We start from the raw sequence: 23,657 nt of genomic DNA, 5'->3' as shown, positions 1-23,657 counted from the left end.
TTTGCTGCAAGCCAGAAGTCCCCCTGAGCAAGGGGAGTCACAGAAGCAGGGACTGAAGCAAGGCAGGGAATATGAGGCGCATCAGTGGGTAGATCATAGCAAAAAAAATTTTTTTTTTTTAAATTTTACACGGAACTCCTACGCAGAGATTTGACAGATACAGCTGGCTTATTGACTTGGTAGTTTCTCACTAATTGACTGCTGGTTTGGGTACCGGAGCCTCTAACCGGTGGTTAAACCGCGGGCAGGCATGTCGCTGAGATGCCAGTGAGAGCGTCTGGGGGAGGAGAGAGCAGCTGGGTGCATGCCTCTCGGATTGGGCTCCCCGCGCTGGGAGATGTGTGAAGTTGGGTGTGTGTGCTGGCACAGATATCCAAGGGCAGCTCAGAGCGAGCTCGAGCGCGCTGCTTCCAGGGGGGAGAGAGCGGCTGCTGCTGAAAGGACAAGCTGGCAGGATCATGACAGAGCCAAGCAGCAGAAAGGAAGGATTTAAAAAATGCCGGAGTGCTACTTTCAGCATCGATGGCTATAGCTTTACAATTGGTGAGCTGGATTTAAATCCCCTTCTTTCCTTCATTTTCTCTTCTGCTTCTTTCCTCTCTTTTTGCATCTTCAGGTAAAAGACAGCTGTTGCTCACAGTTGCTTTTTCTCCCTGCATACCTTTAAAATGTATAGATGCCCTGCAACTTTTTTTTTTTTTTTTTTTTTTTCCCATTATGCCTTCTATATTTAATTCTGTCTAAGAAACTTGTCTGTGAAATGCAGCCACTGTAAATCCTCTCCCTGGGTTTTGGCAGGAGTTCACTGAGCCGTTTGCAGAACTTCTTGTTTTAGAACCTTATCTCAGGAAAGCCGCTGTTTCAGGACTGCGTATTTCCAACCTGCTAGCTGTGTTTCCTTCCGATGAGCCCAGTAACACAACCCTTGGGAGCCTTGGTTTTGTTTCCAATATTTCTTTGTTGTTTTAGCAAGTGTTTCCAAATTCTGGAACCCTTTGTCACTCCTTAGGTTGTATAAAAATAAACGTAATCATTTTCATTGCCTCTCTCGAATACAAGAAACAAATTGCTGGGGGAGGATAAGATGTGAGGAGAGATTAGGAATTTTAGGACTGTTTGTTTCTCTTGTAGCTGTTTGAAGAGTACAATTTATTATGTTCACTGTCTTGGGGAAAAGTGAGGCTTCTCAAAGCAACAAGTGTCTGTGTTTTTTCCAGGAGTCTTGCTGTGCAGAAGTTAAAATTGGAGGATTTTCTAAGCAGGCTACCCTGCTAAAACTGCCCATTTCACAAGGCTATGCTATATAAAACACAATACTTCCTAAAACACACTTTTATAGCATTTTAATCTTCAAATGAAATCTAATTTAGTATATATGGATAACTTATGTGAAACAAACAATCAATACAAATCCCCCTCATACCTTTTAAGTGGCAGAGCTTCTACTTTCTTGCAGTTGTGAAATCTGGGAGTCTTTTCTGATTTGTACTAGTATAACTGGGTCATGGTTTCATCTAATAACGGTGAATGTAAGCTTTTTGTTGGTGTGGGAGGTGGCACCTGTTTTATCTAATCCTCTGCTTCACAGAAAACTTATTTTTGCAACCACCAAACTTACTGAAAAAAAATGGAGACAGAAATGTATGCTTCACTAAAATATATTTGTGTAGTAATCTGTTAATGTGCATTTAGTATTTTAAAGGTGAAACTGCCAGGTAAATACTACTTCAAGTTTGTTTCTCTGGGAAGGTGGTAGGCCTCCACAGGTTAAGTTGCAGCATGCTGACTTTTGAACTTCCTCTCCTTAATCTCTCCATCTCTCATCATCATTACTAATAGAGATATTTCTTCAGTTTGTGTCATTCTGGAGGATAAACATTTCCTTTTTGAGCCTAGCCAGTAGAAAACATTATCCGAAGATGCTGATGCTGAGCATTTATGACTGCCTAATTATTTTGTTTGTTCGTGAACAGACAAGCAGGATTGCTGTATTTGTTACTCTGCCGTCTTTATTGCTACTTGTGCTCACAAAACAACTAGACCAAATTTTGGACCAGATGACTCAGGCAATTGCAGTTTCTTTTGCTTCTTAGGACAGTTGTTACATAGTAGCCCATGTGCTGTTTTCTTCTATTTGATGTACACAACCAACGTATTGATTGTGAGCTGTGTGTTATATAACACTTATTTTTATATCTGGGTAGATGTGCATTGGATTGACTCACATAACCATGAAAACACTGTAAACATGCTATCTAGTATTACCAGCACAGTGTGGTGGACAAATCTGAGTGGTTCATGTATTAGTTAATCTCTATGTTAAAGAAAATGAATGTATCCGAAAGATCTGACAACAACATTAAAGTGTTGGGAATGAGTATGTACTTTCTGGGATCAAATAAGGCTTTTGTGTAAATAGCTGTTTTCAGGTACTGCAAGAAGGTTTTGGGGAGTGTTGAGCTGCTGCACCTGCTATTGAAGTATGTCAGCTGGGAGAAAAGACCGAATCTCTTGAGGAACAGGGTAATATTAGCTTGAGATAAATGTATTTCCACTTGCATGCAAAAGCAGCATTAATCCACCTCTATTCTAATTGCTAAGAAAGGATCACAGTGTTCTGGAAAACGATCATTTACAATTAAAGTTAATGAAAATCTTTGTGAAAGACCTAGGCCTGAAATCAAATGTGAGGGTGCCAGGGAATGGAAGAAGGCTGGTGCTCCTGGCTGATTGCCTGCAGTTATGACTTTCTGCCTCTGGAGATGGTCAGCATCCATTCACGCAGCAGGGCAACTTAGAGCAGCTTCTAGGCAGCTCTAATTTTCCCCTCGCTGATTTCAAGTGCTGGTGGATGGACGTCAGATCTGTGGGAGCTCAGCACTTCCCAAGTCCTCCACAGATCCCTGTGGAAGTATCTGGCCTCCAATGTTAAAAGGCAAAATTAGGGATATGGTTTAGTGGAGGGCTGTTAGCGTTAGGTTGGAGGTTGGACTCGATGACCTTGAGGTCTCTTCCAACCTAGAAAATTCTGTGATTCTGTGATTCTGTGAATACCTCATTGCTTTGTACAGAAAGAAAGCTGATTGCAAATCCCTCTCCTCCAGATGCCAACCGCTGTTTTAGCAGAGCCCATGAGGAGCGCTGAGGTGTGCTGCTCCACACGCACTGAGAATTTCTTGTGTGGTTTTGGAGGTTGTGCTTATGGCCTTTTGGCACTAGAAGCGTGATATAAAGGGACTGTAGTGGAGCTATAGGGAGCCCTTTACTGGGTCCAGAGCTACAGAGCGCACCATTTAGCGAGACTGTTTGTGATGAAGCAGGCAATTTCTTTTGCTCTAGAAAGTTTAATACGTCTCTAATGAAGGCTTCAGTACCTTTATTTTCCTTGCTTTCTGTCAGCAGATTTCAGATTTCAGTCTGTTTCAGAGCCTAATTATATAAGTTATTGTGTTCGAGCTCTTTAACTTTGGCTAAATTTTCCTGCGCTAAAAGTAAAATAAAAAATAAAAAATAAAAAAATACTAGAATGACAGCTGAGTTTAAAGGAAAAGAAATTAAGAGGAACTCATGCCTATTTTTTTTTTTTTTGTCCTGCACTTTGTCTCATCACTCCTGTGTAAATGAAATACTATTAAATCAGAACACCAGTGTTACTTATTGACTTTGCTGCTGTAATTATCTCTCTAAAGGTGCAAGACAGAGAAACATTCACTGCCTTTAAACCTGGGAAAATGGTAAACACAAACATTAGCAAGAGGATATTTTCTTTCTGCATTTATCACCTTCCTATGACTAAGAGCTAACTTCATTAAAGCTCCCACTCTCTGCTTTTCATATCCAGAAGCACCTGGCAACACTGTTTTAAGTGTCCTGTCCAAATTTATCTAATAAATTTTTTTTTATAGGTTAGAATGAATTGAAGTGATGGGGAGTTCTGCTGTAACTCAAGTGTCATTGGAGGAGGGATGTGGAACTGAAACACTTAGTTTAGCTCACAGCAGCTGTTTCTAAACCTTGCAGGAAAGTTTCTTTAGGAGGACCAGTGCTCCATTTCATGTGCAAAAGTTCTTCCTCCAATTATTGCTAGAGATTTGAGTCCTGCTTAGTGGCATTTTCAGCCCCTACTTTGAAATATTAAAAAAAAATAAATAAGGTTTTCTTAATGTTTCTAGTTTCTTAGGTTGCAGTTCATGGTTTCACAGAATTTCTAGGTTGGAAGAGACCTCAAGATCATCAAGTCCAACCTCTGACCTAACGCTAGCAGTCCCCACTAAACCATATCCCTAATAGGGATTGAAACCTATTTCAATATCACTTGTAAGGCTGTCACTGTACAACCTGTGAAGAACACTCTAAAGTAGGGTTCTTTGTGGGTTCCTCAAGTTCATATCAGGAATCTGTTGTGGTCAAAGCAAATGTTGCTTGAGAGGGTGTGTGTGTTGTCTTGATATGTGTTGGGGATGGGAAAGATTGGAAGCAAACTAGATACTGAGCTCAGCATTCTTAGAGTAAGAATTCTCAGAATTCTTAGAATGAGAAAATAATTCCTTCAACTCTGTGTCACCTGTTTTATTTTTAAAGAAAATGCCACTGTAGTCTCTTGATAGACTGTATGTTAAGATCTCCATATTCAAATTAAAAAAAGTACTTCAAAAAAATAAAATAAAAAATAAAGATTGTAGAAAGAAACCAGGGAAATAAGAGCAGTTTCACTCTTTGTGTACTGCATTTTGCCCAGAGAGGTGTGTATTTTAGCAATTCCTAATGTAGTTAACTGCGTTGTTTTTGTGTATTGATTTTCAGCTTTTTTGGAGTTGTTTATTCTTCTGAGGGCAACAGCAACTTTGCAAGCAACAAAAGAGGCAGGCTTTAGCAGAAGACTCCCACAGCCCATACACAGGCACATACAGTGTGTTATTATGGAGATTTGCTTTATTTCTGCCCTTAATTTCTTTTCACAAAAAAGTCAGTTTGAATGAAAATATGCTGTAATTGCAAGATGTTGACAGATCTGTCACTGATTCTGTGTGCGTGTCACTCATAGCGTTCCTTCAAAGGAAGTCTGGGAGAAATGGCTGTGGGGTCGGTCCACTCCTGGGAAGGTAGCACAGGTATCTCTACCTGTGCAAAAACAATGTCCTTGGCAAAGAAGTGAAAGGGGAATGCATAGCAACCACTCCTGTTGGGGATTATAGCTGTTCTTTGTCTTTGTACCTAAACTATGTATAATTGTCTTTGTTACAAAATCACAACTGAAATATTTAAAAACTAAACAAAAACACAAATCCCAAACTTTGCTTTTTCCCCTCCCTATCTCTCTTCCGACCAAACCCTGAGAATACCTTCTCAATAAAAGCTGATAAGCAGTAACAATTCAGTGTAAACAGTAGAGTGTTTTTTCATCTAGTATCTAGAAACTGAGAAATCCAATTTTATTAATATTAAAAAAAAATGTAGCTTGCAATAGGACATGGCACTGTTAGATGTGATTTAGTGAAGTCTAATGCTGTTATAACAAACTAGTAAGGAAAATAACCCCCCCTTCTCTTACTTCTCAAAAATTTACCTAAAGAAAGCTGCAAGCAAATAGATTGTGAAATAAAGCAAAAACTGAGATTTTTTTTCCTGCTTTTTGGGTTACAAAGCTGTGTTTTAGTTTCAAACCACAGTGGTTTTCATCTACTCTGCCTTGATTATTCACCTGAAGGGAGGCTGCATTGCTGGCATGTGTGTTTGTAGGACACCCAGCTGGTTCTTTGTGCAGAGTGGCATTCCTCTGAGCATAGTGATGGGCAACACGAATTCCTCTTGTTGCTTTTATAAAGGGGTGGAGATGGTGATTTCCGTGGCCCCTACAGGGACTTGACATGGTACTCTACCATCGGTGTTTCAGGGTGGACTGCTGTGAGCTAAGTAAGTGATCTCTGAAAAGACTGCAGTGTTGGTTCTTGCATGGCAAGGAGCTTGGCAGTATTTTCATGGATCTCAGCCCATTTACTTCTGTGGATGAGTTGCCTTACCACTCCTACCTGCTGCTCACAGCTGTGCTCTGCTGTGTGTGTCTTGGCATCCCAAAACACAGTGGGTGTCTGGGGCTGACCTCTCCCCTCTGAGCTTCTTTGCAGGCCTGCAGTCCAGGTGCATAGGCAGCACGCACTGGATCACACTCAGATTGCAGATCACTGTGCCAGGGTCACATCAAAACTACTATTTTCTTTCCTCCTCTTGATTTTATTTATCTCAGAAGCTGTGAATGGCAAGAACTTGGCAGTAAGTTTTGACATGAGTGAATGGGCATTGCTGTTACCGGTAGCTGACTTCCACGTAGAGCAAAATAACCTCCAGAGCCCTGCATGAGGCGGAGAGATGTTGATGCATAAAGTCACTAACATCACTGTCCAGAAGCATTCCTGCTTCTTGAAAAATTATTTACATGATGTTTGTGGAGGTTGGTGAATTGCGTATGTCTGGGTCTTGGTGATCAGTCTGTCATGTCTGGATCTACGTTCAGGACTAACATCACCAAAAGGCCTGAGCCAGTCAGTCTGTTGGGAATAGGATGCACTAGTGGGAAATATCTATGATAACTAGGCTTGTGGGCCACTGGGACCCCAGTGCAAGGTGCAAAGAGGGCAAAAGACGGAAGTACGTGGCTAGAAATGAAGACTGCCATTTCCTTTGCTTCGGATCCCATACCTGCTGTGCCATTTATCCCCCCACTCCTACCTTGTGAGGGAAGGAAGTGCAGTCAGTTCTCTAGACAACAAATGATGGTTGTTCTGTATCAGGAGGGACCCCATTCTACCATGGTGTAAAATGTCATTGTTCCCGCTTTTATTTTCTCTCTGGTCTTCGGCCAACTTGTCCTGCTCCCAGTGCTTTCTGGATTGATACACTGAGATTAATTACAAATTTCAGACTCTAGAACAACCAAAGTTGAAAACAAATAAGCAGGCAAATAAGCATTCCTCTGTGCTCAGTTTTAGGCAGCCAGCCAGGCCCATTTCTGAGCAGGCAGGCTTTGATGGGGAGAAGTGTTCCCTCACTTGCAGCCCCAGCCAGCTCCCTCTCCTGTGTCGAAAGCCAGAGGTCTGCATCTTGTTCGTACTGCTGGTGTGAGGACCAGAGTCTAGGAGCTCTCAAACCTAATAGCCTTTTAGGATTTGCATCTCTGCTTCAAATCTTCTATTTTAAACCCTCCTGTTGTGCTAACTGCCCTATTCTCCTGTTGTGTAAATTCAAGCTCATTTCTCCAAATGCATGAGTAACAAAGCAGAAAGCTCCTGGATGCATCCTGTGCTTATTTGTACAAGTGCAAATCAAGTCAAAAGGTGGGATCCTGGCCAGCACTAAATTTGCATCACTCCACTGCAGTTGGGAGACCTTCAGTGACTTAAATGAGCAAAGGATGCATCTCTGGACAGTTTTTGCTGGTAGAAATGTGCGCTGCTGTAGGTTAGAGAAGAGGCTGATGTATGCACAAAGGAAGGTAAATCAGGCAGCTTTACCACAGATTGCTTCCAAGACTCTGTCAAGATTTTGCTGATATTTTTTCCTCTCAAATTCTCCCTGCCCAGTGACAGAGGTTGTATCTAGTGATCTTTCTGAAACTTGATTCCCAGTTTTCCGATAGCTACAGGCTCAAAATATTCAGGACAGGGAGGTTAACTCTCGTGATTACATCAGTAGCTGTGTGCAAAGTTGGAAGCGTGGTGAGGGGAAAGTTGTAGTAATTACTGAACAGATGCACTTAATGAGGTCTCCACTGGCTTCCCAGCTGGCGAGTCGAGCCGTGCACTGGGACGATACGAGGGCAGTTGCTCGGGTCATGGTGTGACATCGCATCCTCCCCCTTGTTGTCATAGCAGCTGCAATCAGCCCCCTGAAAATTTCCCTCAGGAAGACTGCAGGCATCATCTTTCTCCATTAAATGGCAGCGTGTGGTGCTTAGTCTCTTGCTGCTGCATGATGCTGCCTCTTATTTCTGTTGATGTAGTGCCTTTTTTGGCCCCCTTCTCAGAGTGATGCAGAGCGATGAGACCTGTCAAATGGTGTGCTGTTGGGAGAAGGGGCTGGGTAAGCAACTTGCTCAGCCAGTACCACTTAATTCAGTTTTGACTCCAAGTGCCTCTTCTAAAGTTAGTATTTAAATAACCAGCTTATACTCATCTGGGGTGAGAATAAGGAAGGCAGTTTGGATCTGGGTTGTCAGTCCTTTCTCTCTTAGTATTGACAATGAATGCTTATTAGAAGTGAAAGCTTTCCAAAATCAGATTGTACCAGTTTTTTCCTTGCATATGTGGGTAGCTGAAGTCCTTGCAGTTCCTCCAAGTGACATGCTGATTGCTTTTTATAGAATCTTTTCTTTTTTCTTTCCACTTCTGGGTCTCATACTCTTGAACTGTGGTAATGGATCCAGTTCCCCAAAATGGTACTGCTGTTTTCCTCTTTTACACATTACCTCTTTCCTTCTTTTATTCTGCACTTCAAAATACCAGTGTTAATTTATTTTGAATCTTGACCACTGAAAACAAAGCTTTTTTACTCTATTCCCAGCAGGCAGATTAGTATATGAAGAAAACTTCCAGGGATTTTGGAGACAGGCTCAAAGTAAAAATTATAAATACACCAACTTTTGAAATTTACAGCAAAATGTCCTTTTTTTTTTTTTTTTTTTTTTTTTTTTTTTAGACAATGATATATATATATATGTATATATATTTAGACAATGATAATTGACTTACACTTACTATGCAGATACTCTTAAGAAAACCTAGAAGGAGAATTTCATCCAGGCCATGATTCTGCTGTTGGCTGAGCACATGAAATTGTTCTGAAGTTGCAGAATATTTCTGTGGGCAAACAAGTGGCCTTGCTCTCAGTTCACTGCTGGCTGAGGACTCTGCTGTGCAGTGAGAAAATCATGCTCCATGATTATGTGAGAGCAATGGGTATTTTTGTCAAACACCAATTGCAGAATTGCAATCATAACACCCTAGGAAGTAAGTAAAGAATGAAAATATTTTGATAAAGAGTTCTATGGAATTTATGGATGCTAACATCAACTGTACTGCAAAATGGAAAGCATCATCTTAATCTCCCATTCAAGCTGATATTTTGCAGGATAGGATGTTTTATATGCTGCTGAACACAATGTGAACAGCAGAATGCTAAGCCCACTTAATTTATATTGATTTCCTCCTCTATTCCTGAAGCTGTGATCATTACCGGACATGTATACTGCTAATAATCACTATTTCCCTTGAAATGTACTCTGAAAATGGGATCTTTGGGGGTTCAGACTTCCTTATTTGCCCTTATTTGGTGGCACAACACCACATTAGATTGGTCTACAGGAGAGAGAGAGTTTTTCTTCCTAACTTGCCAGCCCTTGATTTAAAGACAATCTATGTTCTTTCCGCCTTGAACATTATCATAATTCAGAATTACAGATCTTGCAGGCCAAATTATGCACTGACTCTTATGCAATCCCGATAACTCAAAACATAATTTGGCCTGCAGTCTGGATTTTTTTTTTTTTAAAAACTGCCGTATGAGCAAATCTAAGATATCTCTGGCAAAGCTGTGTGACTTTATTCCTTGCCAAAATCTGGAGTATTAAAATAGAACGTAATAATCAGATCTAATTTCAACCTGAATCATAAAGAAGGGGATCTATATTTTTATAGTCTGTGTACTGTATATATGGTATACAGTATAAAAATGTTGAATGTGTGTATAACTGTTACACAGCATGAGGGACCATGGTATCTTCTACCACAGCTCCTGGGAATATACATTACTTTTCAGGGTTAATTTAGAGAAACTTATTTCATGGCTGTTCAAGTAATAAAAGCAGTGGGATTTTCCAGTGTCACAGCTGTGGGCTAACTCTACTGTTACTATAACCAATGGCTATTTCTAGGAAATCCAGAACATGGCATCTCATGCCTCTTTTGAAAGTTCCTTCGTAGTTAGGTGATTTTTATTTATGTCTATTTTTATTTTTATTTGTTTTCTAGTAACTTGAACACTTAAATAGAATTCCAGCAGGAAACACCTAAGTTCTAATGGCTACTTCTAACCTTAGCTTTTAGGTGATTGCCTACTCGTCATAAATTATGCAGAGTATATGGATTAACTGATAATGGACATCTTGCCTCACTTCAAGTGAGTGAATGATGTTTTTCACAGGCATGATTCAGGGTAGGTTTGAGCTGAAAATGTTTAATGACATTAAGGTACATATTTCCTACACAAAAATGTTTGTTTTTTTTCATGTTGTGGGTTTTTTGTTATGATAGGTGGATATCAAGGTACTTGCTTCACCTTTTCTCCTTATTAGATATAGAAATGATTACAAGGAGACCTCCTGCGTCCCAGTACAAAGACACAAAATGCTGATGTGAGTTGGTAGAGTCAACTGGTGTGCCTTTAAGGTGTCTATCCCGCAACCTGGTTGAACAGGGTGTGTAGGAGCTCCTCTATGGCTATGCTTGGCAGCATACTTTGCTGCAGTGAGCAGGTACTGGTTGCTGGTAACCTGCCTTCATCTGGCCATAAAGTTGAAATCATTCCTCTTAGCTGCTTTGGTGGTAGGAGCAAATTCCAGGCGATGCAGAACAAACAGCTGGAGGAACCCTTACAAAACACTGCCATTTAAAATCCCACCTGGGAGTTGTCACAGCAGCCTGGGGAGGCCAGGGGATCAAAGCTGTTGTTGAGCCTTGCGCATGAGCTTCACTTGGACAAGCTAAACCTAGGACTCGAGTATGGCTGCATGGTTTCAGCTCCTGTAAATAATCCCATAGCCCAGTTATCAGCCCAGTCTCCTAACACTCTCCAGCTTTCCTCCTTTCCCAAAGTATCAACCGGTTGTTGTTATTACAGTTGCTAGGTAGCTTCATGACATTATTCCTGTCCCCCTGGCTAATGCTTAAGGCTTAATTGTTCTTGAGGCAGGGGAAGTGTAAGTACTGAGAATGGTAATTACAGCACTGCTGATAATTTGCATCCACTTGCTCCTGGAAGATGCTTCTGTCAGCCTGACAACATGATCAGACCAAATTTTCTTTCATGGGAGAATATGTTTATTCTTTAGCGATGTTTGCTGCCTTATGTTCCAGTCTAATGCTTCCTATTAATTAGAATTCATTGTGCCATTTAAGTGAAGTGGGATTTTTGAAGTGAAATTCTGCATGATGACTTGTCGTTTACTCTCTGATTGTGTTTGCCTACTTGCCCTCTGAAGCAGCAACAATTATTTGAGCCTTCTGTTTTATTAGCTGTCATTTACAGTAACACTATGTGCATAATTATTTTTCTTCAGCTCTGCACTTATACTTAAATGAAACCTCTGGGATATATTCCCATCTGATTATGTGTTTACGTGTTGTGTTCAGTCACTAGCATTTACTCTCTCTCATGTTGTTTGTAGCAAGCAAGTTTTTGTGTCCTTTTGGGAAGTTTTTAGCTTTGATTTATTTCAATGTTCATTAAGCACTAATATTTACAAATAAAGTTTACAAATAAACTTTTTTAAATGGAAAGAGAAGGGTGTTTCCGTGTTTGTGAAATAAATGTTAGCCAAGGGGGCATAGGATTTTAGGCTTGGAGTTGCATGTTTTTCCCCAGTCTCCATAGTCCTCCTCCTCACCTTTTGACACTAATATGCCTGAGCCCTGCTCTTTGCCGGCACTGCTGTTAATCAAGAGGAGGGGATGGAGACTCCTGCACAGTTTAGCTGCAGGAGAGTAGAAGGGAACATAGGACATGCTTTGGGTGCCAAATTCTCTCTCAATGGCAGTGCTAAGAATGATTTCCATTTCTAGAGAAAATGAAACTGTACCTTATGGACCTTGAACTCCTAAAGTCAAACGATGCAAGTCAAAAAATGTATTGGGAATTTAGGACATTTGCTCCCTTATTTTCACAAGACTTGTGTTTATGAAATAGGCTTGTCTGTACATGCTGCAATGTATTTTAGGCTACGTGATTATTTTAAATTTCATCCACAATCTTCCTTTTCAATTTAAAGATTGGTTTGATGTGTTTAGTGGATTTATCATTGCATACAGTAAACTGTCTATGTAGATGACACACGTAATGTTTGTCAGCACTACAAAATATTTGTTTTTGTTTGGAATAAGCTGAACGTTGAAGTCACTGAGCAACATTCAAATGGATAAGACATTTGTCACTGCTATAAGTCACATTTGGTAATCTTGAGCATTCAAAAAGAAACAAAACAAAATTTTTAAAAATTTTGCTCATTATAGCCATCAAATACATGTAACATAAAGCAACAGAAATAGTTTCTGCAACATTTTGAACATTCTTTTCTCCTGCGTAGCTTTTAAGTCTATATACGCTCTGTACTTGTACATATCATGGCATAATTGTTAAACCACTACAAACTACAGCAAGAATTAGAGTTGGGAAACTGAGGTATCTTTTACTATGGCTGATGAAGAACAAACCAGTAACAATTCCAAAACTTTTTAAAGAAAAATACCAGTGAGGAACAGGGATAGTTAAAGATAAGATTAAAAAATTAGTCTATATTTTGTATTCAGTCCAAATCCCTAATACTATTAGTGATGATTTTGAAAGAGAAAGGAAAATTTAAAATTAGGCCTGAGTTATTTAGTGTTCAAAAATGTTTCACATAGCAGTAATGCTCTAAAAATGAAAGGCGTATTTGCTTTACATTTCATTGTGGTTGGAGGGCAATGTGCCACAATACTTAAAAGAGAAGTGTCTAATCTGATAATTTTGCTCCCACTTGGAATTCAGTGATTTAAAGTGGGTAACACATGGTATTATACTCTCTTCTCCAGTCTTTTGCTAATACAATGCATGCCATTTGAATTGCGTTGTTTGATCACTGAAATTTTAAGACATGGATGAACACAACAGCTAAAAGAAAATTAATTTTGATTGTAGTTGCAGAAGCTGGTGGATGCTGATGGATATGTCAGGTTAAAGCAGTCAGGATGAGACATGAACACTATATGCCACTTACCTCACAAATCATGCAGTTGGACTTCCCCAGTTGAATTAAATTGAATTGGATTAAAAAATAAAAATGGTACAGCTAAATATTTTTCAAAAGACAGGATGTGAGAAGATTCTGTAGCTATGCATGGTAGAACCAAAGAAAATCAACAAAGGCAGTAACAGGTATTTTGAGCTCAGTAATGCATTTCTGTGTGATTAGTCCCATTACAATAAATGAGATTCCTTACTACTGTAAGATCTGCCCAAATGAGGCTTGTTCATAATGGTGAAGTATCTTCTATATTTTAAAAGTTGCTTTAGGAACTCAGTCATACAGCTCTTAAGTGCTACATTTGATGCTTTTAAGTAGTGTTTTTGCAGATGTTGTGAATACTCTGTTCCCACTACCTTTCAGTAACATGGGTGGAGGGTTTCAGTTCCTGGGATACTTTTGAGAAAATAGGTGAGCAGTCATCTCAGAAATAGAGAAATATAGTTAAACTCTTCCCTCTGCTGTAAGACTTCTTAAGGAGCATGAGTTTAAGCCCTGCTATTGTATCCACAGCATCTTGTGTATCGAGGCAGGAGGTTTTATATGGTTGTCATATGTCTTCTTGAAGGTATCTAAATATTCTGTTGAGCACATGCAGGGCCACTAGACATCTCCTGCACCACAGAAACCACAATTGGTTTGTCCTGAAGAGCAGACAAGCATCTTCTGGATTCCAAGCATAAAACCCTAATAAACTCTATCCCATTTTTGGCTATAAAACAGAGCATCTGGTGTGTTGCACAGACTTGTCATTCATTGTGGCCTGATCACCCTTGGAACTGCTGAAGTAGCACTGTGTTTAGAAAGAGCCAAGGGACTTTTCATTCAGAATCAGGAATTAAGCTACTTACAGTATTACTAATGAAAAAATTAATCATTTCCCATTTTATAGGAGTTTCATTTAGTGGTTTTCAGAAGAACAAAGTTAAGAAGTATTTTTCCTTGGCTAATGTTTCTGTTTGAACAGCCATATGTTACTTTTAAAATAAAACTAACATTTCATATTAATCAGTGTCAGTTTTCCCTGAGGGACTTCACCAAGGGTATATATTCAAGTACAGTGTGATAAATGCCCTAATACTGGCCTTGGATCTTTCTTTCTTTTATCATGCACAGGTTGACAGCAACTGGATGTGAAGTTCAGTGAATCTTTTAAATATATTAATTTTAAATTTATATATTCTTAAAGCAGAGCTATTTTTAAATTGGGAAGGCAGCTTTGGGGAAAGAAGTTATGTTATGCTGGTCACTTCTTCTTCTATGGGTGTGGGTAGTTTATGTGAAGTAATAACAACACTGGCAAATATTCCCGGTGGCGTTTTTCACATCAGAATGCTTAAAAGGTTGGCTGTACTTGCTTCAAAGTGGAGATTTAAAAAAATTAAAAAAAAAGGGAGGGGAGGTATATAAAAAGAGTATTCATTTTAAAACATTGGAAACATTGAGCATCTCAGTGCGAGTGGACCCTTTTGCATCATGAGACCAGTTGCTGCAAAAGCAAACCAGAGAACAGCTGTTGGCAGGTGCTCACCGGCAGGCTGCCAGTGACAGGGAAATGTGAAGAAGCACTTGGTTTCTTCATGCACCAGAAGTGCTGGTTATTGCCCTGAATTTCAATTACTCAAAACAATTATATTGTATAGGATCATGTCACTGGCCCACCTCTGCAGCAAGCTGGTAGGAAGCAGATGAGCTGAAAAGGAAAGTGACACATGATGGTGCTCCTGATACCTGCACCGGTGGCTTATGAAGCGGTGTAACATTACCGTACGGTTGGCTTGCTATGTCGCCTATTAATAAGAAGTTTATTTATCAGGATTATCTTTTTGCACATGTTGTTCTCTATTTGTGAGAAACCCTTCCTGTCTGTGCCACCTGGCAGGTGGGCCAGTGCAGTGTTAGGTTTTGCTAATTAAAGATCAGGCTTCATTTCACGAGGTAGAGGAAACAAATCCTGCCCTGCTCTTGACTTGCTCTCTCAAGCATGGGTTTACAAACACAGGGGCTTTCCACAGTCTGGGTTTAAGGTTATGCTGTGCTTAAGTATTGTGAAAGGATTTTATTGAAAAGAATTGCAAAAAATCTGCTGATTTCAGTTGGATTGAGGCTGGGATTTGCACAAAGAGACGTGTTGACATTGAATTTAGGGGGAAAAGCATGGTATTGCACTCTTCAGTTTGAAGCTTCTCTCACAGAGGTTTTGAAAATATCCTGTGCAAGGTTTGTGCAGTTTCTCTCTTTCCCCTCCAAGCAGCATGGAGTCTTTGACAAGGGTCGAGTGAGAAGAGGCTGCTTGTCACCAGGACTGTGTATGCATTTGTGTAAATGTATGGAAGCAAGGGAAGGTAAAGGAATAATATAGCAACAGAACAGAAATTTAACAAAGGTATAAATGACCAAAGGTATAAGGCAGTGAGGACCTGGTACCTGAGGAAGCTCCAGAAGGATGAGACCATTATTTGAAAAGTTACTGCTTATAAACCACACTTAGTTGCCTTCTGTACTATGGTGTTTTGGCACCTTAGTTTATAAGATTTCATGAGGAAACATTAGAAGTGACACGTAGGGAAAGACAAATGGGGTAAATTACACATTAATAAATAGAGTCAAATCTTTGCTGAGGGGAAGGTGGAACATAGTGCAGGCTTTGCAGCACGTGCTTCTCTGAGTGCTACTTAGGTGTGCTCTGGGTCACCTCTGGGCTTGGCTGATGGCTGAGATCTCTGCCTAGCAGGGGAGGGAAGGAGAGCAGGCGTCAGAGGGACTTCCACAGGAGTTCTCCTGACAGCCAGAGGGCTAAACCCAGATCCCCCAGGGAGCATAGACTGAAATAGAAGGGCAAAGGAAATGGTGTTTAATTGGTCCCTATTGAAAACAATGGGATTGTTGCCTTGTAAAACCAAATATTTTGTGAATGAAGCTTCCAGGGACTGCATGTTTTGGAGTTCCTTTAAAATGAACTCTCCTGGGAGCTGGTAAGTAAGTCAGAGCTCACAGCACGTTTCTTTTCTCTGCTGAGTATGACCTGTCTGTGCAGAGGAAGATATCTAATGGAAACCTGAATGGATAGCATGATGGTCTCAGGGATGCATGCAGATTAAAATTTAAAATGGGATGCTGTAAAAGGAAAGAGGCAAAACACATGAAATTGCAAGTTCATTTCTTCAGGAGAAAAAACTACTACTACTACTAATAATAATAATAATAAAACAAGCAGAAATGCCTATTTCTCCCAGCCATGCTCTTACATATTCTGCTGTGAACTCAACTGAATTCAGAGGAAATGTGTCCTCTTTTCTATTTGGTTTTAGGAATAGACCTATTAAAAGAAAATGCAGGCAGAGTATACTGCTGGAAATGTTGGTCTGACCTGCAGTTAACTCTTAGCCACGCTGCCCAATAGCTGGAAGTCTTTTATATGTGGCCCAAGCTAAAGACTTAGCAGTTTAGCAGTAAAAATAGCACTAGTTAGTAAAAATAATAGCTCAGCATTTTATCCATTGTATTCACTGGAACACAAGATGGGACTTCATTGGAACTTCAGTGACTCCATTTTTACTTGGATTATTTATAACTAAAAGAATGGAAAAAATAAAAGTTGTGTCAGCCATTTTCCTTATTGCATTGCATCTTTGTTAGTTAGCAGATTAAGCTGAAGTGTTTGGTTTTATGGATTACCATAGAGAGCAATTCAGTCTGTCAAATATTGCAGTTTTCACATAGGATGGGAATCAAAGATGTTATATATCCCAAAATCGTGTTCTTCCTAATGTATCTAGAAGATGCAATGTAAAGGAGGATCACAAGCCTTTTGTGTTTCCAACTCTAAAGGAGGCTCAGCTGTGTTCAGCGCAGCTTGCAGATGTGCCAAAAGTGGAGAGCACACAGAACCACACAATAGCTGAGGACCTCTGGAGGTCATTGGGTCCAACACCAAGATCAAGCAGGGTTACCTAGGGCAGGTTGCCTGGGACCATGTCCAGGTGGCTTCTGAAGTTCTCCAAGGAGGGAGACAACCTCTCTGGGCAACCCGTACCACTGCTCTGCCACCTGCACATTAAAGAAGTGCTTCACGATGTTCAGACTGCACCTTCTGTGTTTTGGTTTCTGGCCATTGCCTCTTGTCCTGGCACTGGGCACCACTGACAAGAGCTGTCTTGTACTTTTTTTTTCCCCTTTCGGATACTTCTACACATTGCTAAGATCCCACCTGAGCCTTCTCTTCTCTAGGCATAAAAGTTCCAGGTTTCTTAGCCTTTCCTCACAGAAGAAATGCTCCAGTTCCTTGATTATCTTGGTGGCGCTACGTTAGACCCGTTCCAGTATGTCCATATCTCTTGTACCCTGAGCAGCCCAGAATCGAACCCAGCTCTCCAGGTGTTGCCTCAGCAGTAGAGGGGAAGGATCATCTCTCTTGACCCGCTAGCTATACCACTTCTAATGCAGCCCAAGACGCCATTAGCTTTCTTTGCTGCAAAGACACATTGCTAGCTCATGTTCAAGCACTGGCCTTCTCTCACCTAATAGAAAGGCCAGGCCTTGCATTTTCAGATGGCCCTCCCTTATGTACCCCTGTGCCAGGGAAAAGCTGGGATCAGGAAAGCACAAACACAGTGAGAAATAATGGCAATACACAGATAGCCCCCCTCATCTGAAGTATCTCAGCTGGAGAAAGGTGGTGCTCCAGCCCCTCTCCAGCCATGAAACCTACCATGGCATTAAGATATATGTTAGAAGCAATAATATTGGACAGTTCTGAGGAGGTATGCATGAGGAAATGCATTGAATACTGGATGACCTCTTATGTTCTGTCTTGTGGTGCTTATTGGGCAGTATCAGGTCAGAGGTTTATTATGAGGCAGTTGAAAACAATCTAGGGCAATGGGAAGTAAAAGCCAAAGGACTGTGGTTTGCTTTTGATTTTTTTTCCCTCTCTTTGAATGTTCTTGTTGCTACGGTAGCCTAAGATGCGTTTACTATGGATACAAAAGCTCTAGCTATCTTAATTCTTCAGGAACAACTTGTTTACAGCCTGATTGTGCTAAAATCATAGAGGTATGCTGTTTTTGATGGCTACTGAAAAATTACCACTCTGTCTTCATAATGGAAACCAATTTTGAATGCTTCTAATGATATGGGAGCTGAGGCTCTGCTTTTAGGTGTGACATGAGCACTTAAGAACTTGCATCTCAGTTATCTTTAAAAGTAGGACTTGGGGTCCCAAAGCATTAGCTGCTTTTGTATCTTAGTACTGCTGTAGAGTAATGGCTGCATCCATCTTGCATTTCCAGGTAACAGAAAGATCTGTTTGGCTGAGCAGGGATGCCATTGTAATACTGTCACTTTGAGTACCTGCTGATAAAGTGCTTTGGAGCTATTGCATTTCCCCCACACTAGAGAATCATTTGATTTGCTACATCACAGTTTTATGACCAAGATCAGAGTTGGCAGGTACATGTGGCTGAGACAGTTTGTTGTTCTGTGCTACTTTTATGGATTCAGTCATTTTTAAAGCCAGTCCCTTTGGTGAGCAGGAAAGCATGAACCTCACCTATCTTGGTGTCTAAACATCGTATCTTGTGTTCCCTTTAGCTCAATGACCTTTTATTTCTATTTATTTATTTATTTATTTTTGAAGACAGCTCTATTTCATCTCTGTGTGGAACAATAATGTACTTTTTTTTTTTTTTTTTTTTTTTTTTGGTGTTCAGCAAGGGAATAAAGGTGCCCATGAGAAATTCACAGGAGGCCTCATTTACTAGCATTACAAAATTTAAATCTGAAGGATCACACCCACAAGAGGTTATTGTCAAACTGTGCTCTACCAATAGAAGAAAATGTTTCCATGGTAACTTTCTAATGAGTCTGCTTGAAAACCTTTCCAATAAAAACTTTTTTTTTTTTTTTTTTTTTTCCTGTGGATTAGACGTTTGTGAGGTCAAGTGGCTCCTATGCTGTAGGTGCAACCTCATGTAATACTATTTGTGATTTTTATATGGTCCAATTATTTTCCAGGAGAGAGCCTCAAAAATAATCTGTAGAAATAGCACAGGAAACCAGGTCAGGGCAGGATTTCACCTAATTTAAGACATCCACCTCTGAGGTAAACATATTGGATTCCTTTATAATCAATGCAGACAAATAGATTCTTGCAGGGTGTTATTCATCTGACCTATTTTAGACATCAATGTCAGGCTGAGCTGAATCATGCACTAGAATTGCCATTGTCTTTCCATTGACTACAAAGGGAACCTGGATTGCATTCTATCTACATTGCATTGTAGATATCTACATCAGTAACGAAGCCCCTACCCCCAGATACTTTTGCAATCTAAAAGTCTAGAAAACATGCTTTTAGAGAAAAAGGTAGAATAAATGGTTACATGGTCTAGAAAAAAATAAGGGATGTGCACATAAATCTTCAAATAATGAATTTGAAAAGAATGGAAAAGGAGTGAACTGGAGAAAAGTAATGGCTTAAATACTTATTGTAAGGATAGCAAGGCACTGATGTTTCACAGAGAAGTACTGGTATTTTTCTTCTTTTGTAGAAGCACTCCACAATTTGTTTCATATCCCAGCACTCTACAAGTTCTAGCCTTATACTTTAACAGAAAGGTACTTACTGGTACAATTTTCCTGTTGTTGAAGTGATACACAGTTATGTCCTCCTTTTGTTTCTTAAGGATGTTTTAAACACAAAGCAAAACTGCAGTCAAGCAAACAAAAAACAATGGAATAGTGGTTCTCTCTCTCTCTCTCTCTCTTTTTTTTTTTTTTTTTTTTTCCTCCCTGCATTGGAAAGTATGGCTGATTTCAACAAGGGCTTTGGTTCTGGTAAGGGGTTGGCAATGAGTTTGGTTTGTCTAGAGCACAAGAGGGTTCACACAGTATTTGATTGGAAGTTGACTCTGAAGAAGATAGTTTGTAGGAACTACTAACTACATGATTTTATCTGATATTTAATTAAGTGCTTCATAGGATATCAGAAGGAGATTTTACATGGTTCAAAACAATCCGTAATGATATTAAAAAAAAAAGAAAGAAAAAAAGTTTCTTCTCTTTTCTTTTTTTTTTGTTCTTCTAGTTTACCTGTTGTAGTAAGAGCAGTAATTGACAGTGAGATAATTTGAAATAAGATATGGCAGTGGATGTTATTATGTGTTTTTCTTTCTTTTTTTTTTTTTTTTTACTGATATAAATAAATACTTTTCTTATCAGACAAAAGTTTCTTGACCATTTCAAGGTATTCTAAGCAGCTGACACTACTGAAATCAGTTTTTTTTCTGTTGTTGTTGTTTTGTTTGTTTTGTTTTGTTTTGTTTTGTTTTCCCTAGTGTGAGAGGAAGTGGTGTGGGTTTGGAAATAAATGGAAGATGAAAGGATAAGACTACTTTCAGTCACAGCACTAACCTAGTGTTGATGAAAGCAGGAATCCAGTTAGGTGATGCTTGTGTATTTTGACTGCTTTGTAGTCAAAAATATCCTTGGTCAGTAGTTGGCATTTTTTAGTAACTCTAAGGGTGAAGTTTAACTATCATTCTCTATTTACCTGAATATCTAAATATCACAAAGCATCATTTAGGGGCTAACATTGTTAGAACAAGACTATATTTTGGTCTTCTTTTTTTTTTTTTTTTTCATTGGGCAACATTGGAAAACCAAGGATGTTGTCATTTTTTTATGATATTAGGCTTTGGTGGGAATCTGGGTCCAATTCCTGTGAAATCATTAAAAATAATCCAATTAATTTGTGTGGGCTTGATGTGTGTTCTTACACGTGCTTTAAGAGTATTTAGATTCATTGCAATGACCACCTGCTATTTGCAGAGCAAGCTGTTTGTTAATGGACTCTCTGAAAGGAAATTTAGCAGTCAGGATGGCAAACATGGATGCTATTACTTTGCTGGGAGCTACTTCAACTTGTAGTTTTGAGTCTTTACTTGCACATACAGTAAAGATTGATTTTCTTCTAGAAAGAAGGGGGAAAAAAAAAGACTTTTCTGTTTACAAAAGCTTGTGTTATAAATCCTGCCAGAACTTCTGTTTTCAACATCTGAACTGAGTCATTGTCTCTAAAGCTTTATTTTGCAGTATACTTTCCCAAATAGAAGAAGAAATATTCAAAACTCTGGAAGTGTCATTTTAGTTTGGTCACCGTCCTCTATTATTCTACTTGACCCAGACTTTTGTTGCATGACTTGGTCACAATGATGACGCGAGTAACAAATGTCTGCCTATTTCTGCAACACTGAAGTTTGCCCAGAAGTTAATTTTTCTGACTTCTGGATTGCCAGCTCAAAATGTATTTTGAGTTGGCGTAAGTTTTAATCAATGTGTGATGTGACATAACTTTCTTCTTAAAGTGTTTAAGCCCTTAAGCAGTTTTTTGTTCTTTTTATTTAATTTTTATTTTTTAATTCAAAAGTGTTCAGAGCCTTCATTTGAGAGCAGAAGAGGATCTATGTAAAATCCAGTAACATATGTTCCGAAATATTTTGAAACTGAAACTACATAAATCGGTGTGTCCTAGCTCTTACCCTTTCTGGAAAACCCTTCTTGCCTCAGAACATGGAGTGAGGTTTATGTACTCCAAAATGACACAAATACCATGTATCAACATGCAGAACATCAGATGGAGCAAAGCTTTGCTTTGCTGGATCCTCTTTATAGAAGAAACCAAGTGGGAAGGAAGGAAACTGCCAAAAATTGCTTCCAGGTTTTAAAACCCCAGAAATGTTGATGCATGGAAAGTTTGAAACTGCTACAAAGAGGGCCCAAAGACTTGTTGTTCTTCACCAGTGAACATAGAGATGTTAGCAGAATTTGGAGAAAAAGATTTGTGCAGCTGAGTTGCTACCAGGACCATAGTATAGTTTGGGGTGCTGCAAACAGAAATGCCAAAGGCTGTTAAATGTGATATGTACTGGGATGATGGTTATGGATACTTCAGTTTCATGGCAGGATGTGAGTTTTGGAGGAGACTAGAGGAGTTGTACAGAGACCTTTCACTCATGGCTGGTGGGGTTTATTCAGTGAATGTCTATAAACTTACATGCACACTCACTTAATGTGGATTTGAAGTGGAGGGATCCCAGCCAGCTTCAGGCTGGAAGGTATCTTCTGCTCATGTTATCACTTTATTACACCCAATCTAATACAGCTGTCTGAAAGGTTGCTAGTTTTATAAATGCATTTTTATTTCCAGTAAGATTTTTTTAAACTTTGATTAAATGCTGATGATTTGTTAGGGACAAAAGCACTATAAAAAGTAATACTGTGGGATTTATCTATTTTGATTCTAAGCTATATATGTTTAATATGTATATTAATGTTCATACACATGCACAGACTGAGCTAAGTCTAAGTTGCAGCATGTTTCACTGAGGTTCTTGATTTCTAATGACTTTGCTTGTACAAATGTCACCATCTGGAACTAGCTTGTGACTTTTTATATTGAAGGAACAGACTGATTGCATTTAGAAATCTGAGACTGTAGATTTTCTTACAACATTATGTTACACTGTCATGCCAAATTTCAGTAAGGGGAGATTTGTGCAGATTTCCTTTGAAACTAATAGCTACAAAATACATAATGATTACCAAACGAGGCTGTGGCACTTGGTTCCTTCATAGGAAATCAAAACAAGAAATGCTATAGTTGGGCAGATGTTAGTTTTTCAGTTTTTTTTTTTTTTTTTTTTTTTTTTTAATGCAGCTCTGCTTGAAACTTCTGTATCTTAAAGCGTGATTAAAAATGTAATTTATTTAAACTGAGTACATTAAAACCCTCTCATTTTGGACTGAAAGGGCACTTCAAGTTCAAGTGTTTGGGTAATCAATTATATCTGCGGCTTTAGCCTGGGAGACTGAATCCTTCTGTGGCTAACTACCTCCCCAGCTGAATCTGGTGACAATTCAAGGAGCGTGATAGACTGTTTGTAATTGTTCTCCCAAAGTTTCTAAAGCTGTCAAATTTTAGAGTTCAGATTTCCTTACATCTGAATTGTTGTGCCTACATCCTGGCCTGAATCCAGGGTCCTGCCATAAATAGGTTTCTTCAGAAAAGCATTGAGTAAAAGTCAAGACTTTTTTTTTTTTTTACAGACCTGAGAAATGGTTATTATTCTTGTCCTCCCTCTTACTGTTTTCTTGGGAAGCAAATGGCCTTAGAAGGCATGCAGAGGAGTTCCTCACCAGAGGAGGGTTAGGTGGGTGGCGAAGACTTGCTGCTTGCTGGGTGTGCTGTGGCACAGCAAGGTTGTCACTGCAGGCAACATTGCTCTTACATCTGCAGAGGTAGGAGAAACCACTCCTTTTCTGCCTGGCTAAATGATGAATGTGGCCTTCCTGCATGGGCAGGAGCACCACTTTGTGGCTGCCTATGCAGGTTCCAGAGTAGGACATCTAGAAATGGCAGTTGTCCGCCACCCTTTGCTAGATGGAAAGCAGTTCCCCTAGGTCTTCTCTGTACAGTGCTGTGTTTCCAGTGTTTCTTGATTTTTTTTTTTTATTATTTTTTTTTTGCTTATTTCTCTGCTGAAACATTTTGGATTGCTCCACGCATTGCAAGGCAATAACAAGAACGGAGATGAGGGGTGAAAAG

General features: G+C 39.5%; 1 protein-coding gene across 1 annotated transcript in view; it reads left to right on the top strand.

Annotated features, from left to right (window-relative positions):
* Positions 1-458: 458 nt before the first annotated feature.
* PDE1C (phosphodiesterase 1C) overlaps positions 459-23,657 on the top strand; it is a gene marked incomplete at both ends in the record, with an annotated part of 314,013 nt that continues 290,814 nt past the window's right edge. The window contains one exon of the mRNA XM_084282675.1: positions 459-543. Within this exon, the coding sequence (XP_084138801.1) occupies positions 459-543 (85 nt within the window). The remainder of the gene's footprint in view (positions 544-23,657) is intronic.

This window comes from Netta rufina, assembly GCF_964035555.1.
Source record: "Netta rufina genome assembly, chromosome: 2".
Lineage (NCBI taxonomy): Eukaryota > Metazoa > Chordata > Aves > Anseriformes > Anatidae > Netta > Netta rufina.
The sequence above is the reverse complement of the archived record's forward strand: the minus strand, read 5'-3'. Positions and strand labels throughout refer to the sequence as shown.